This window comes from Salarias fasciatus, chromosome 22 (assembly GCF_902148845.1).
Source record: "Salarias fasciatus chromosome 22, fSalaFa1.1, whole genome shotgun sequence".
Classification (NCBI taxonomy): Eukaryota; Metazoa; Chordata; class Actinopteri; order Blenniiformes; family Blenniidae; genus Salarias; species Salarias fasciatus.
In genome coordinates this window covers 4445912-4459325 of record NC_043765.1, presented here as the reverse complement: position 1 = coordinate 4459325, position 13414 = coordinate 4445912, and the positions used below count along the sequence as shown (strand labels likewise).

The 13414-nt window shown below is 41.8% G+C and overlaps 2 protein-coding genes across 3 annotated transcripts in view; both read right to left on the bottom strand.

Annotated features, from left to right (window-relative positions):
- Positions 1-1488: 1488 nt before the first annotated feature.
- ndufs5 (NADH:ubiquinone oxidoreductase subunit S5) lies at positions 1489-4217 on the bottom strand. Its single transcript, XM_030120667.1, has 3 exons — positions 4142-4217; positions 3030-3249; positions 1489-1702 (listed from the first exon to the last, which is right to left on the bottom strand). Exons 2-3 carry the CDS (start codon positions 3243-3245, stop codon positions 1598-1600), a joined length of 321 nt encoding a protein of 106 aa, XP_029976527.1. The 5' UTR covers positions 3246-3249; positions 4142-4217; the 3' UTR covers positions 1489-1597.
- Positions 4218-5075: 858 nt separating this feature from the next.
- Positions 5076-13414, bottom strand: part of rnf19b (ring finger protein 19B) — a 39277-nt gene continuing 30938 nt past the window's right edge. For both annotated transcript variants that reach the window (XM_030120423.1, XM_030120422.1), the window contains exons 4-10: positions 12818-12962; positions 12190-12352; positions 10651-10765; positions 10350-10490; positions 10061-10250; positions 9518-9652; positions 5076-7781 (exon numbers count right to left, since the gene is read on the bottom strand). In XM_030120423.1, the coding sequence (XP_029976283.1) occupies positions 7334-7781; positions 9518-9652; positions 10061-10250; positions 10350-10490; positions 10651-10765; positions 12190-12352; positions 12818-12962 (1337 nt within the window). In that variant the 3' untranslated portion in view covers positions 5076-7333. The remainder of the gene's footprint in view (positions 7782-9517; positions 9653-10060; positions 10251-10349; positions 10491-10650; positions 10766-12189; positions 12353-12817; positions 12963-13414) is intronic.

The window sequence follows — 13414 nt, the reverse complement described above, 5'->3', positions numbered from 1 at the left end:
CTCTCTGCACATGCGAATGAACCGCAGGACTCCAACAAAAACAGCATCAAACACAGACCTGAAACCACAGAGAACTCAAGCATCCGCTGCTTGTAAAGCCGGGAAATCAACCTGGAGAGGCGACTGGAGGCCTCCTGGGCTGTTGCCTGCGCTCTGAGCTCCATCTTGTGGCGGTTCATGAAGCTTTTGTAATCCCATCAAGACTGATTTAAAGGCCTGTAATTGAATGGAGGATGTCAAAGAGCATTTATTCATATCGGTGTCTGTTGTCAGTGGTCTTACCCGAGCCCCAGCGGTCCCTCGGGAGCATTTACCGGTTAATCTGCTGAAAATGAGGTCAGCAGGTTAAGAAAACAGACCATACATCAACTTCCGCTCACTCAGTTCAGTCGTACTTCTGTACGTTTGCACCCAAAATAATTACTTGATTTTTCAAGGATCAAAGTGAAGGTTAATAATAATGTTATTTATCAGCACCTTTCAGGCCACACAAGGTCACTGTACACAATGTGAAACATGTCAAAATAAAAAAAATAAAATGCCAGAAAATAACTATTGTCATAATAATACAAATTAAGTGCACTTTACACCATGTGAGCCACTTTTAAAATCACAAATCAATAGAGTGCACATACGATTTAAATTAATAAAGCTGCAATGTCAGTAAATTTAAATAAATATGTTGGTGTTACAGAGTTGTATCTAATCTACATATAAAGGTGCATGTTTTAAACTTTGTGAATTTAATCAGTTCATATGAGTTTACACATGTTGCCACTGGACTATCTTATTTCTATGAATTTGAACATTTGGTGTTTTGTGTTAAGAATAAGTATTGGTATAAATGCCAGTGAATTGAATCTATATATAATAAATTGGTATCCATTTTAATCTATATGTATTGCTTGTTTTTAAATTTAGTATATTAGAGAGTTCTAGGTCTTTTTTTTAAGCTATTTAAAATAACATTCTCACATCTGTAGCATGTATGTTCACAGTTCTGGGGTATTTCATCTTAACATTACATTTAGTTTTTGCAGCAAAAATAAAAAGTGTTACTTCCATCACTAAAGGAGCTCTTTTCTCCTTTGGCATCAGGAGTTTGTGAAACTATTCATAAACATTTTCACAGGTGAAAAACTGAGCTCAGCTGCCACGTCCGACAGTTCCACTTCACAATAACTATTTGAAATTCGAAATTTGGGCTTTTTTGGGTATGTAAAGGCTACAGAAAGAAATGAGATTTGCAGGTTGATTATTACATTGTAATAAATCTGTTCATGAAAAACAAAACGAGCAAAACAATTGAAAGAACTGTGGAGAAAAATCATGATGATCTGTACGTACATTTTTTTCTTATTTTCATGTTCTGTGGATCTGACGTGTTTTAAATCAAATCTTAAAGGAAAGAAAACCACATTGAATAATCCTCTGAATTCAGTGTTTCTATAAATACCCAGAAAACAAGAAGTTTCTCAGAACACTGGCCGGGGTTGTGGATCAAAACATTTATTTGGAAACTTGTACAGATGAAGAGGAAATAGGGGTTTCTGATTCTATTATACACAGGAGCAGCGCTGCAGACAGGCGGAGTTCCTCAGGGCGCCTGGTCGGGCTCGCCTGAGTGGCACGGCGGCGGCGTGTACGTCCCCTCCTTCACCAGTTTGTCACGCTGCTGGCGGATGGCGTACAGCCTCTTTTGCTGCAGGATGGAGACATCAGACGGAGACGTGAGACGGACGGGACGCAGAGTGTGTCACAGGTGTTAACACTGTCAGGTGTAGGATTCAAACTTGTGAACTTCCAATCCCACTTTAAGGCCTTCAGCGAGGCTTCAAACAGCCGTCCGCAGTGAAGGCAGAACGTCCAGGCTGTGTTAAACAGACCAACGTGAAGGGGGGGGGGGGGGGGGGGGCTTCATGCCACAGTGGAAGGGTGGCAGACGTCCATCCTGATGCCATCCCAGCAGTTTGGGGTTAAGGACCTCAATAAAGTGAACAAACCAAACCAAAACAGCTCGCTTCTCCAACTTCTACTCCGCTACAGCCTGAAACCGGCAGTTTGAACTAATTAAAATCCACCTTCTGAGTGTCATTGATTCCTTTTCAAATGAAAGGTTAACCAGAGACAACCTCATTAACAACAGAATCTGTTATTCTGCAGCCACTAGTTGATGTCTCACTGTATGTGGTTTATGTTTGGATGCTTTAAAAAAAGAAAGACTAAAAAAACCCTCTCTACCGCAAATCAGTGATATTAAGTACCAGGTTTTTCTCCAAATCCAAGTCACATCCTTGAATGTGACAGCTCAGGTGTCTTTATTCTTTAAGTAGCTGTTACATAAGTCATATCTTGAGCTTTGTATGTCTGATGAAGTTAATCTGATGTCAGGCCTTGGAAGTGATTCATCTTGAATCAGGACTTGTTTTCAAAGAATAAGACGAGACAAACGAGCCGGCCGAGGCAGAAAGTTCGCTGCTGCAGCAGTTTGTGAGCGGCGGCCTGTCACTCTGCGTCTGCTGACACCTCCACTCTGTCAGCGAGGCCACCCCCACATTCACCACAGCGGAATTAAGCAAATTAGATGAGGAAGAAGGTTAAAGACGTGCTCATTTCTCTCTGCCTCCCACAGACTGCACAATACTCAGCTGAATGTTGTAGAAGTCAAGAGAAATGCAACACATTCAGTATTAAGGATAAAGTACAGCTTTCAGTCACTGGGGTTTATCTTTGAATTAGTCTGTTAAACTGGTAGTTTAAGAAAAACACATCCGTTAAAAGGATCAAAACTTTCTAAAATCTTTCATACATTCATCAATGAAACTTCAATTCACCACAAACACCTTGGATTTTTTAAACACTGCATCACAAAATTAAAGAGCTTAAACTCTGCCTCAACTGATTTGCTTTGATGATTTTAAATAATCTTGCTACTGACTTTTTATTTCCTGCAAATCCCACTTAAGTCAAGGAGAAAAAGCAGGTTGAAATAACTTTGGTCAGCGACCGAAAGCAGAGAACTGGCTCACCGTCTTCTGCCTGTGCATGCACTCCAAGAAATCGTCCAGCTCCAGCTTGCACTCCTTCTTGGCTCGGGTCTGGCCGATGCCGTTAGCGCACTCGATCCACTCCTTCTCGAAGGCGAAGCAGCGCGCCGCCCGCTTGTGGGGCTGCTCACCGCTCTGCACCAGCAGCCAGCGGTCCAGGCTGATGCCGGTCCGCGAGTACAGGTCCAGGAATGGCATGATGCTGCCAGAGGAGACACAGAGTTCTGATTAATATGAAACAAACAAAAACTGTACATGCAGGCCTCTACAGGTAGACTCCCTGGATGCACAGTTATTCCTGAGAATATGATAGTGAAACAACGTTTTGAAGTAATGTGCTTTAATCAGTTTATACTTTATTAACCTTATACCTTATAACCCTTTTATTGAAATGTTTCTTCCTTTAGCATGCGTGTGACATGTTGCTTCATGTTTCACTGCAGCCTTATCAGCTAATTATTTATGCTTTAATAGCTCTTCTTTAAAATACATCTCATTGTCAGAACATGAATGAGAAGAAATGTGGCTGTATGTGAGCTTCTGGACTAAAGTGTGTTTGACACCCCTGCTTTAGAGTGACAGAGGAAAATAATCAAACATGTCAGTGTCAGTAGGGCTAACCCTAAAGTTTTTCACATATTAAATGAAACTCCGGGCATCAAATCCTTCTTTAAACCACCCAAGGCGACTGGCTTCCCACATAGAAACTCACACTAACTATTGATAAAATAAACGTAATATAACATTTACAAATATTTGTATTTGCTAGCTAACCTCAAATGACCACAGCGGTTTATCGAACGTGCCGATATTTGATCAAACACCCCACAAAGCTTCCTATTTCTATTAGGGATTCATCTTAGAAGCTTATTTCATATCTCTAATGCTTTCAGGCGCGCAATCATCACATTATTCCCCAGATTCTTCAATGACAGCCGTTCATGCTAATAGCAGGCCTTATCGATAACCCCTCTTTCCTCTACATTACCGCCACAGAACGCCTCCACGCGGGGCTACAGTGGCACGCACGCAGCTCACATTTGGATTTCGATCGTTGAATGTTTGTTAAAAGTTAGCCGAATGTTTTTATTTACCTCTGAATTCGTTCCAGACGCTTTAACCTTCCTCCGATGCCTCGCGTCGGGCTTTACGGCAGATGAAAACAGTGCCGTAAACCGAGCCGAGCTGCTGTGAAGAGACGCGAAGGTCACTCGCTGCTGCCCTCTACTGCTCGAAAGCTTGTACTGCAAGTCCAAGACTTCTTACATTTGTTATACGTTTGTATACATATAAACTGACGCTGAAAATACTTTTTTTCCATAATTGATGCTTGAAAACGAAAATACTATACCTCAAAATATGACCCTGTTTCATATTACGTCATATTCAATAACTAAATATAACACATATAACATAAGCAAATGTGGATAAAAGCGTCATTTAGTTTTTTGTTTGTCTGTTTTTTTATTTTAGTTATTGCCAATTAAATTTTTAATGCTTTCTAAGTGTTCTGGGTCCCATGGTAAAGAGGTGGTTGGTGCTCAGTGAGATAGTCATAGGTTGAAATATTGTATTGATGAATGAATGAATAAATAAATGAATGGATGAATGAATGAATGCTTTGGTGCAACACCACATTGTGTTTATTTAATTTTCCCCAAAAGGTCCACAAGTTGTCTTTCACAGTCCTGCATGTACAACCCTGCATGAAATCAGAGTTTTAACAGTGACAGGAAATACACAGACAGTTTAACAACACTTAAATATTGCTATCTATAAACTCTAAATCTTCTCGACCTGTGTTTCCATCCATGAACACTCATTCAGACTCTTTCGGGAAGTTCGGGTTTCCATCCGTGTTACATTCGTGCGTTTTCTCACAGGCAGGCAGGCAGGAAACAGTGACGAGTGTAAGACCAAAGAAAACACTGCCAAGTCACATAAGCAGCTGAATCCATAAAGCTACTCTGAGATGAAAAAAAAGGTTCCTGAGGCTGATTCCTTTCATGTCGAAGGAAAACCTGGTTGGAAACCCTTTTTTTTTTCTTTTCTTTTTTTTTTTTTAAACAGAAGCACAGAGGTGATACAAAGCTAAGAAACAATTCAGGCTGTGATTAAGAAGAGCTTATCGGCATCAGTGTCCCAAGTGTTTGGCTCCAAAAAAAAAAAAAAAAGGATTTGCAAAACACAAATGAATAGAAAAGCGATGCACAGTGGTGTAGTGGTTAGCACTATCGCCGCACAGCACGAGGCTCCTGATTGGAGCCTGGGTTTGGCGCTGTGTGTGTTTTTCTGCAGGTACTCTGATTTTCTCCCACAGTCCGAACACTTACATTTGAGGCTAAAAGTGGAGACTCCACACTGAATGCGAGTGTGTGTGATTGTCTATCTCTCTGTATTTGCCCTGTACAGGGTGAAACCTTCTATCACAATCATCTGGCATCAGCTCCAGTCCCGGTGAAGAACATCAGCGGTGTAGAGGATGGATGGAAGTTTACGTAAGAAACATATTAAAAATAAAGGATCTGTGTGGCAGAATTGATTAAAAAACACCTTGAATATCCTGTGAAGTAAAGATACTGATAAAGTGTCTATTTCAAACGTTTTGGAGCCAAACACTTGTTCAGTTACATCCAACATAAAAGGCCCTCTGGTAGGTGATCTATTTTGGTTGAACCACAGACTTTTTGTAAGCAACTGAACTAAAGTCATTCAGAGCAACAGATGATGAACCAGCAAAACAAACAAGATAAATAAGATAAATCCAGGTAAAGTGCACAAGTGCTCATTCATAAAAAAAGAAAAAGAAAAAGTGGAACAGAGATACATTCATTACCAGTTCATTCATTCATTCATTCACACACACATACACACAGGAGCGGGTCAGACAGCCAGTCAACACACTATACACCACCGGGACCAGGCGGGTGTTGTGTTGGTCAGCGAGTGTCGGTAAGGCAGCCAACTGTCAAACACGAGCCTGGTCACATGACTCGGCAGAAACAAACAGCCAAAGAGTTCTGACAGCGACTCAGAGCGTGTCTGAGGGGAAGAGAGGAAAGTGAGAGCTACTGTTTTTACCATTATCCGGGAAACAATCACATTTTGACTCTATAAATAAAACTGCTCATTGTTCAGGCTCTGGAGCGGGGCTGGCACAGTGGCACAGTGGTCAGTAATCTCATTTCACAGTGAGAAGTCCCCAGGTTGAGTCCAGCGGGGGCTTTTCTGTATGCAGTTTGGATGTTTTTCTTTATGTTCTGACAGAGCTGCTGCACCTTGTCACCACGAGTTAAGTATTTGTTAAAATGCAGGTGAATGTACAGAGTGGGGAGATAAAATTATCACTAAAAAATCTATTCCGATTAATGAGGCAAGCCTCTGATAAGTCAGGTTAATCACAGTGGTAGTAAATACAAACACACTCCAATAGTTTCTTAGTTTGTTTGGCACAGACCTCCATGCTGGTTCATAATGTAAAAAAAGACAATCTCTCAGCGTTTTTCATCTCAGCTGCTTTAGATTTGTCAGAACTCTGCTGTTTGTTTCTGGAGCATTGATTCTCGGTGTCTGTCGCCTTCGTCTTCTTCTGTGTGGGAAAGTGAGATTCAAGTGCAGCTTCGTCCTCCGTCGTAAACTTTAAACTTTCACCAGTGTAACAGAAACTCACTGTCTCTTTAAAAAAAACCTTCCACACAAAGAAACGGCTCATGCAGACTCATGCACACTGCAAATAATACAATTTCCATGTCATCTGAATATAAATAGAGGAGGGGTTAAAAGTAAAATAAAGCCACAATAGTTGAGTACAAAGTCCACATTCATTCACACGTTGTTATAAACATCCTCTTACCCACAATCCTTTTCTCTCTTCTGTGCTTGGTGAGCTTTCACCATATTTTTTAGTTTTCAGTTTTGCAATATTTATTGTGGAAAATTTGTACCTCTTGTTATTTTTTCTTTTTTTTTCTTTTTTTTTTTTTTGCTTAAGTAGCCAAGGCATTTTGCACCAAGGAGTAAACATAAATCATCATCTTATAAATCTCAGAGGTAGGACCCTGACAACTTACTCAGAGAGGAGATTGGCAGGTAGATCAATAAGACAGACAGACCAAAGTAAACAAATGCTGTCTGTGGTTTAAGACGGCGTCTGTGAGTTGCAAAAAGCAGCGAACGAGAGATGACGAGAGAGAGGAGAGAGAGAAAAAAAGCTATGAAGTCAGGGAGAGTCTCAGTGGGAAAGTTTTGGGGTTAGTTTTTGTGCAATCCCAAGAGCAGCGGCGCTCTCAGACGTAGAGGATGATGTTGCTGTCTGCGGGACAGTGAAGGCCTTCGGTGGAGGGGTTCAGCGCTCGGCACGAGGGCGGCTGCGGCTGCTGGCCGCCCGCCGGGTGACAGCTTTTGGGGTGAGGCGAGTCACAGTCGTCGGACGTCAGCTCGGCGATGTCGTCCGACTGCGTGTCGGACATCTCCAGGTCGCTGCGGATGCTCTCCGGCTGGGCCAGCGTGACGTCCCGGAGTCCCTCCCTGATCGACGCTCCCGGCGAGAGTCCCAGCACGGAGCCCGACAGAGCCCCGCCCCTCCTGGAGCTGCAGTCCTGAGGCTCCTCCCCCCCGGAGGCGGTCACCATGGCAGCAGAGCCCGGATGCGGGGCGAGGTCCTCCTCGCTGGTCAGGCAGAGATGGCTGGGTTTGGTCTCGATGTCCACCTGGATCTCCAGGTTGGTGCACTCCCTGCACGGAAACGTCATTCACAACCAGTCAGAGCGTTTCTACCAAGAACCAGACATCTTCAACTGAAAATTCTCTCTGGTCTGAGTTATGTCAGGACAGCATATCTGCCACTATTAATGCACGATATAGATTGATCCATTACAACTTTCTGCATCAATTATATTTAACTCCAGAAAAAATCCACAGGTCCAAACCTGAACTTTCTGACCCATGCTTTCTGTGTAAAAATGAAGTTGGCTTATTTATGCATTGTACATGGTTATGTGTAAAGGTCAGACATTTTTGGCTGGACTTGTGTGACACGCTATCCAAGATCATGGAAGTTTTAATTCCCCTAGACCCAGAACTTTGTTTAATCGGAAATCTTATGAAAATTGATGCATCACTAAACAAGTATCAAATCGAATTCCTTGAAATTGCTTTGGCAGTAGCTAAAAAATGTATTGCGGTTACATGGAAGTCTGATTCCCCCCTGCGTTTAGCCAAGTGGTATACAGAGATGAATGGTTGTGAGCCTTCAGAAAAGATAACATACAGTCTGAGAAAATCATACAAAACCTTTGTCAAAATTTGGCAGCCATAGTTATTAAACTCTGTTGGTGTAACTGTGAAGTGACTGGCAATACTTTGCTTTATGTTGATGTATGTAAGCTGTAAACCAAAAACTGTAACTTAAACATAGTAAATGGAGTGGTTTTTTTTATCTTTCTTCTTTCTCCTTTCTCTCTTCTCTCTCTTTTTTTTCTTCTCAGAGTGAGCAGGGGTGGGTGGGAGTTGTGGGGGTAAATTTAAAAGTATTTTTTTTGTCATCTGTTGTACATTTGTTGTGCATTTGAAACCAAAAAATAAAATATAAAAAAAAAAAAAAAAGGAAAAAAAAAAAGAACCAGACACTGGCTATTTAGAGTCACCGAGGAAATCATCTGGGAAAATCTTTTCAAATCTAAACTCATCAACAGACATATGAATGTTTCCTGTTGCTGTTGACATTTTGGTGTTTTCAGCGGGAAACTGCACACTGCAGAACCAGATCTTCAGTTCTAATGAGATAAACTGAGGAGGGATTCATAGGTTTACGCTCACCTCCCAACACAAAAGTAGATTTTTATTAATTCATTTATTTAACAAAGTGCCAAAGATAAATATATGTTTCTTATACTTTGGCTTTTTACCTCTGAATAAGTTGGAATAAAATATAGTTTTATATTTAAATACTAATTGTGAATCTGAATCATTGAGGATCCACTTAAAAGGATTGTCTGTAGTCAGAATGTCAAAATTATTTTAATATAAAAAACATATTGAACTAAAAATATTAGTTATACTGTGAAAAACTGGAGAAACTGGAAAAAAAAACTACATTCATTAATTACACAGAAAAAAAACATGACTATTTTACTTTGATCGTCATATTAAAAAGTGTCATGCGCAGGTGTTGTGATTAAAAAGATTTTCTTTGACACTATTTTTTCTGGTTAAAATAACATTTCTTTGAAGAACTTCAGTAATAAAAAAAGTAGAATCCTTTCACAAAACCTAAAGTTTAAGTGTTTTAAGAACTGTTAAATAAAACTGCCTCTAATATGGAGACGGACCTTTGCAGCTTTAAGAGACGACAAACAGGAGGTCAAAGCCTCAAGCTGCCAAATCAGCAGATTAACTCCAGTTCTGTTAATCTTAATCACATGAAGGAGGAAAGGAGAGGAGTAGAGTAGAGTAGAGTAGAGGAGTCCCACCTGTCAGGCAGGGTGTAGGAGGAGATGATGGATCCGGCCATTCCTCGGGTGCTGGCACAGTCACTTCCTGCTCCCAGACTTCCCGTCTCTCTCTGGGCTGATTCTTTAGCGAGTTCCCCTGCTTGAACCTCCAGTCTGCAACAACAAAATGTTTCTTTTATCAGTTTTATTGATCTGCTTTACATATCTGTTACACTCAGACACAAGACTGAGCACAGACCATTTAGTTTTATTTTGACGAGTTTCTCTCCTGTTGACCTTGTTAGTGGTTTTTTCTGATTTTAAACTAAAATAACTCTAAATAATAAAAGATTTGATGGCTCCAGTCATTGCAACTCTGAGGTCGGATGATTGGGTATAAAAAGAGGAATGGATGGACAATTGAAACAACAAAAGAAAAAAAAATCCAATTCAGAGATATGAACTTTGATTAAACAAACAAAAAAAAGACCTGCTTAAAAAGGAACTAAAGAAAGAAAGAAGTGTCTTGAAACTTCAGTAAGTCCCTCATCCCTCTCTCATCCCTCAGTCTCTCACCCTCACCTGCTGTATTTGCTGGTTCGAGTCCCCAGCGCTCCACCGGCCAGCGTGTTGAAGTGTGGCGTGTCACCCAGAGTGCCGGGGGCCACGGAGAGCCCCTCGCTGGGGGACGTGGTGCTCATCCCGCTCACCGCGCCGTCCAGGCTGCTCTCGCCGAGGCTGGGAGACTTGAGGGCTCGCCAGGCGTCGGCCACTGCAGACGGAGGAGAGAAAACTCAGGTGTTCACTGGGTGAGCTGACGGTGTCGATATGCCATCTGTCAGGCACGGTGCTCCCGGTTCTGCGTGCTCACCTGTGATCGGCCCGTCGTCCTCGTCGAAGTCGATCCTCACGCCGCGTCCCTTCCCTCTGCTCACGCCGCAGCCGCCTCCTCTGCACAGGGAGATGGGCACCACTCCGTACACGTAGGCCAGCATGATGGGAACGCCGATGCCTGCGGACAGACACAAACTCTGCATCATGTAACTGTGTCCCGCATTTCAGTCATTCGGTGAAGATTCATATTGAAAATTCAGTTCTGGAGAATAGTTTCAGTAAAATGAAGTTCTGCGTCCTCGGTCACGGTGAGGTGACGGTCTCTTGATATTTCTTACCCACACTGACGGCGGCGATGACCGGGGCAGTGATGATGGACAGCGCCACGCCTCCGGTGATGGCCAGGTTCCTCCTGTGGCGAGACGTCTTCTTCAGCTCGTAGTGGGCGTGAATCTGAGGAACAGATTTTTCCATCGCCATCATTTTTCATTCCAGATCTCCAGCTTCCCACAGCGGCTCATTTCAGCTTTAAAAGCATCCTCATAGTTAGGAATCAAGCCTGTTTCCTTACTGCAGAACCGAAATAGTGTTCAGAAAGTATCTGAATCACCTGAGCTGAGACCATCACTGCTTCTGAACTCATCATGTTTCGACACGAAGGAGATAAACTCGGTCTAGACAGGCTGGCTGTCACAGGGGAAGCTGCTGTCTAACTGTTCCATGCTCCACGGTGCACTTCCACTGCTAACCAGAGGAGGGCGCTGCTGCATCTTAACTAAAGAGCCAAACACTAACCAGCATGAATTTCTCCATTGAAGACTGACACTACCTAAAATGAATGCTCGGCTATATTCAACACCACGAGAGTCAAACGAGCTGCATGGCACAGAGGGGTTGCTGAGATGAATATGAAAACAAAGCAACCGTGCACTTTTTTTTTGTATTAGGCTCATAAAAGTAAATATTGATCCATTTATCTTCTAAAGCTGATTTACCCAGCTGAAGCCATCAGTCCATCGCAAGGAAAACATTTCAAATTAGCACAAATGATCTCAAAACCTACTTTTATCACTTTTCTTTTATTTGATTTTGTTTTGCCACTACAATTTTCCACATTCATTTTTCCCTGTTTGGGAATAAATAAAGCTTGTAATTAGGTATTGAAGTAATGAAGTTTTGAGGAAACAGGAAAAAAAAAAAGGAAAGCAAACTTCTTAACAGAAAGACTTTAACAGAGTTTCAGCCTCCATCAGGAAAGTGACCATATTTTGTAACTGGTGTTTTTTTTTTTAAATATATTTTCATCTAAATTGAAGGAAATTCATTTAAATTCCCAGTTAGTTCACCTGATTGATGTATTTACCTTGAATTATGAAAAATATGAAAAACTACACAGAAAACTACTGATAATTAATGTATCCATGAACACACAGATACAAATACTTATTGGATTTTTTGAAAATAAAACATTGTATTTCTAGATTGTTAAGTAATCCACATTCAGAAACGCCCTCATGGTTAAGCTTCGCCAGTTACTCATACTGAGGTGAGTTCCCCTTAAGAGGACATTGCAGTAAAAATAAAAAGGCTTTTCTTCTGTAAAACTGTAAATTTCTGATAATCGTCATGGGAAAGTTGTGAAACATTAGCCGTAAACTCGACTGCGTTGCATCATGTCTGAGGTTCACCACTTCCCATTTCAGAAGCCATGTGAATGAACGGCGAACGTAGTGCAGGCTGATGGTCCGTGCAGATAAAGAAGAGTCTGAGGCTCAACAACACGACCTGTTCGTCCTCTCCTCTCTGAATGCCTCCCGTCTTTTGTGTCTCATCCGGTTCGCCTTGGAAAAATCATGGTCCCTCTTCAGCTGTCTCACCTTTCGGCCGACGTAAACAGGGATGCCGATGACCATGGCGGGAACAGCGATGCCTGCGATGAGGGTGATGCCGACCGGCGCGCCGATCAGAGTTCCCAGCTGCCACAGTATCTTCTTCTTCCTGCTCCATGGCTTCTTCCCCCAGAAAGTACAGCCAGAAGGACTGAGGAAGAAGACAAAAGGAAAGGAAGGAGGGAGAGTTAGTAATTCAAAGTTGAGGAGTTTACATGTTCTCTCTGTGCTTCTGTGGGTTTTTGTCATGAAGAATTTCTTTCTCTAGAATCCAGTTCCCTCTAACAATCTAAACACGTGTGAATGTGAGAGTGTGTGAGTGTTTGTCTCTGTGTATCATCCTGTGATGGACTGGTAGTCTGTCCAGAGTGTATCCCGTCTTCAACAAGAGTAAGCTGAGATTATCTAAAGCGCCCTACGACCTTAGATTGATGGATGGAATATGGAGTGGCCCCCTGCTGAACTCAAAGTTTGAAGGTTGTGAGAAAAATCAATTGCTGAAAAACAGCAGCGAAATCTGAAAACCCCAAGGAAGAATATCATGCAAGAAGACTACGACAGAGACCGAACGGCAGCTTGTAATCGTCCCGCTTGAATCCAGACAAGGAGTGAGTACCTGAGGTAGTGCAGGTCGGATATCTCCTTCATGCAGAGCCAGCAGAACTCGCAGCCGCAGACGGCGCAGGTCATGTGGTTACAGCTCCCGTCGTTCATCTTAATGATGTACGCTCCGCAGCGAGGACACGGCTTGATGTCGTCAGCTAGAGGCGGACAGACAGACAGGAGGGACATTCACACATGGAAGAAATTTATCATTGAAACAAAATGAAGAAAAACATTTTTTTTTATTTTTTTAAAAAATTAAAACTGTTGAAAAAGGCTGAACTGAAACAGCTGACACACAACACTCACTTATTCTTTGTAGTTCTACAGATATGCCGATAAGAAATAAAAATATCTTGTTTTTGCTGTGACTGAATGGAAGAAAAACAAGTTTTTTGGGGGGATTTTTAAGGAAAACATCCCTCACTTGAGGAAAAAATAAAACATCACCTGATCGCATGAAACTTATAAAACACATCTTTTGTTTACCGAGGTAAAACACTTTATGTTCTTACAAATGTGTTTAAAATAACTGGATTTGCTTCATTATTTTAAAGCTTTTCAAAGTCACTGAATTCATATGATAAACAGTAAATGTAAGGAAGTTGCT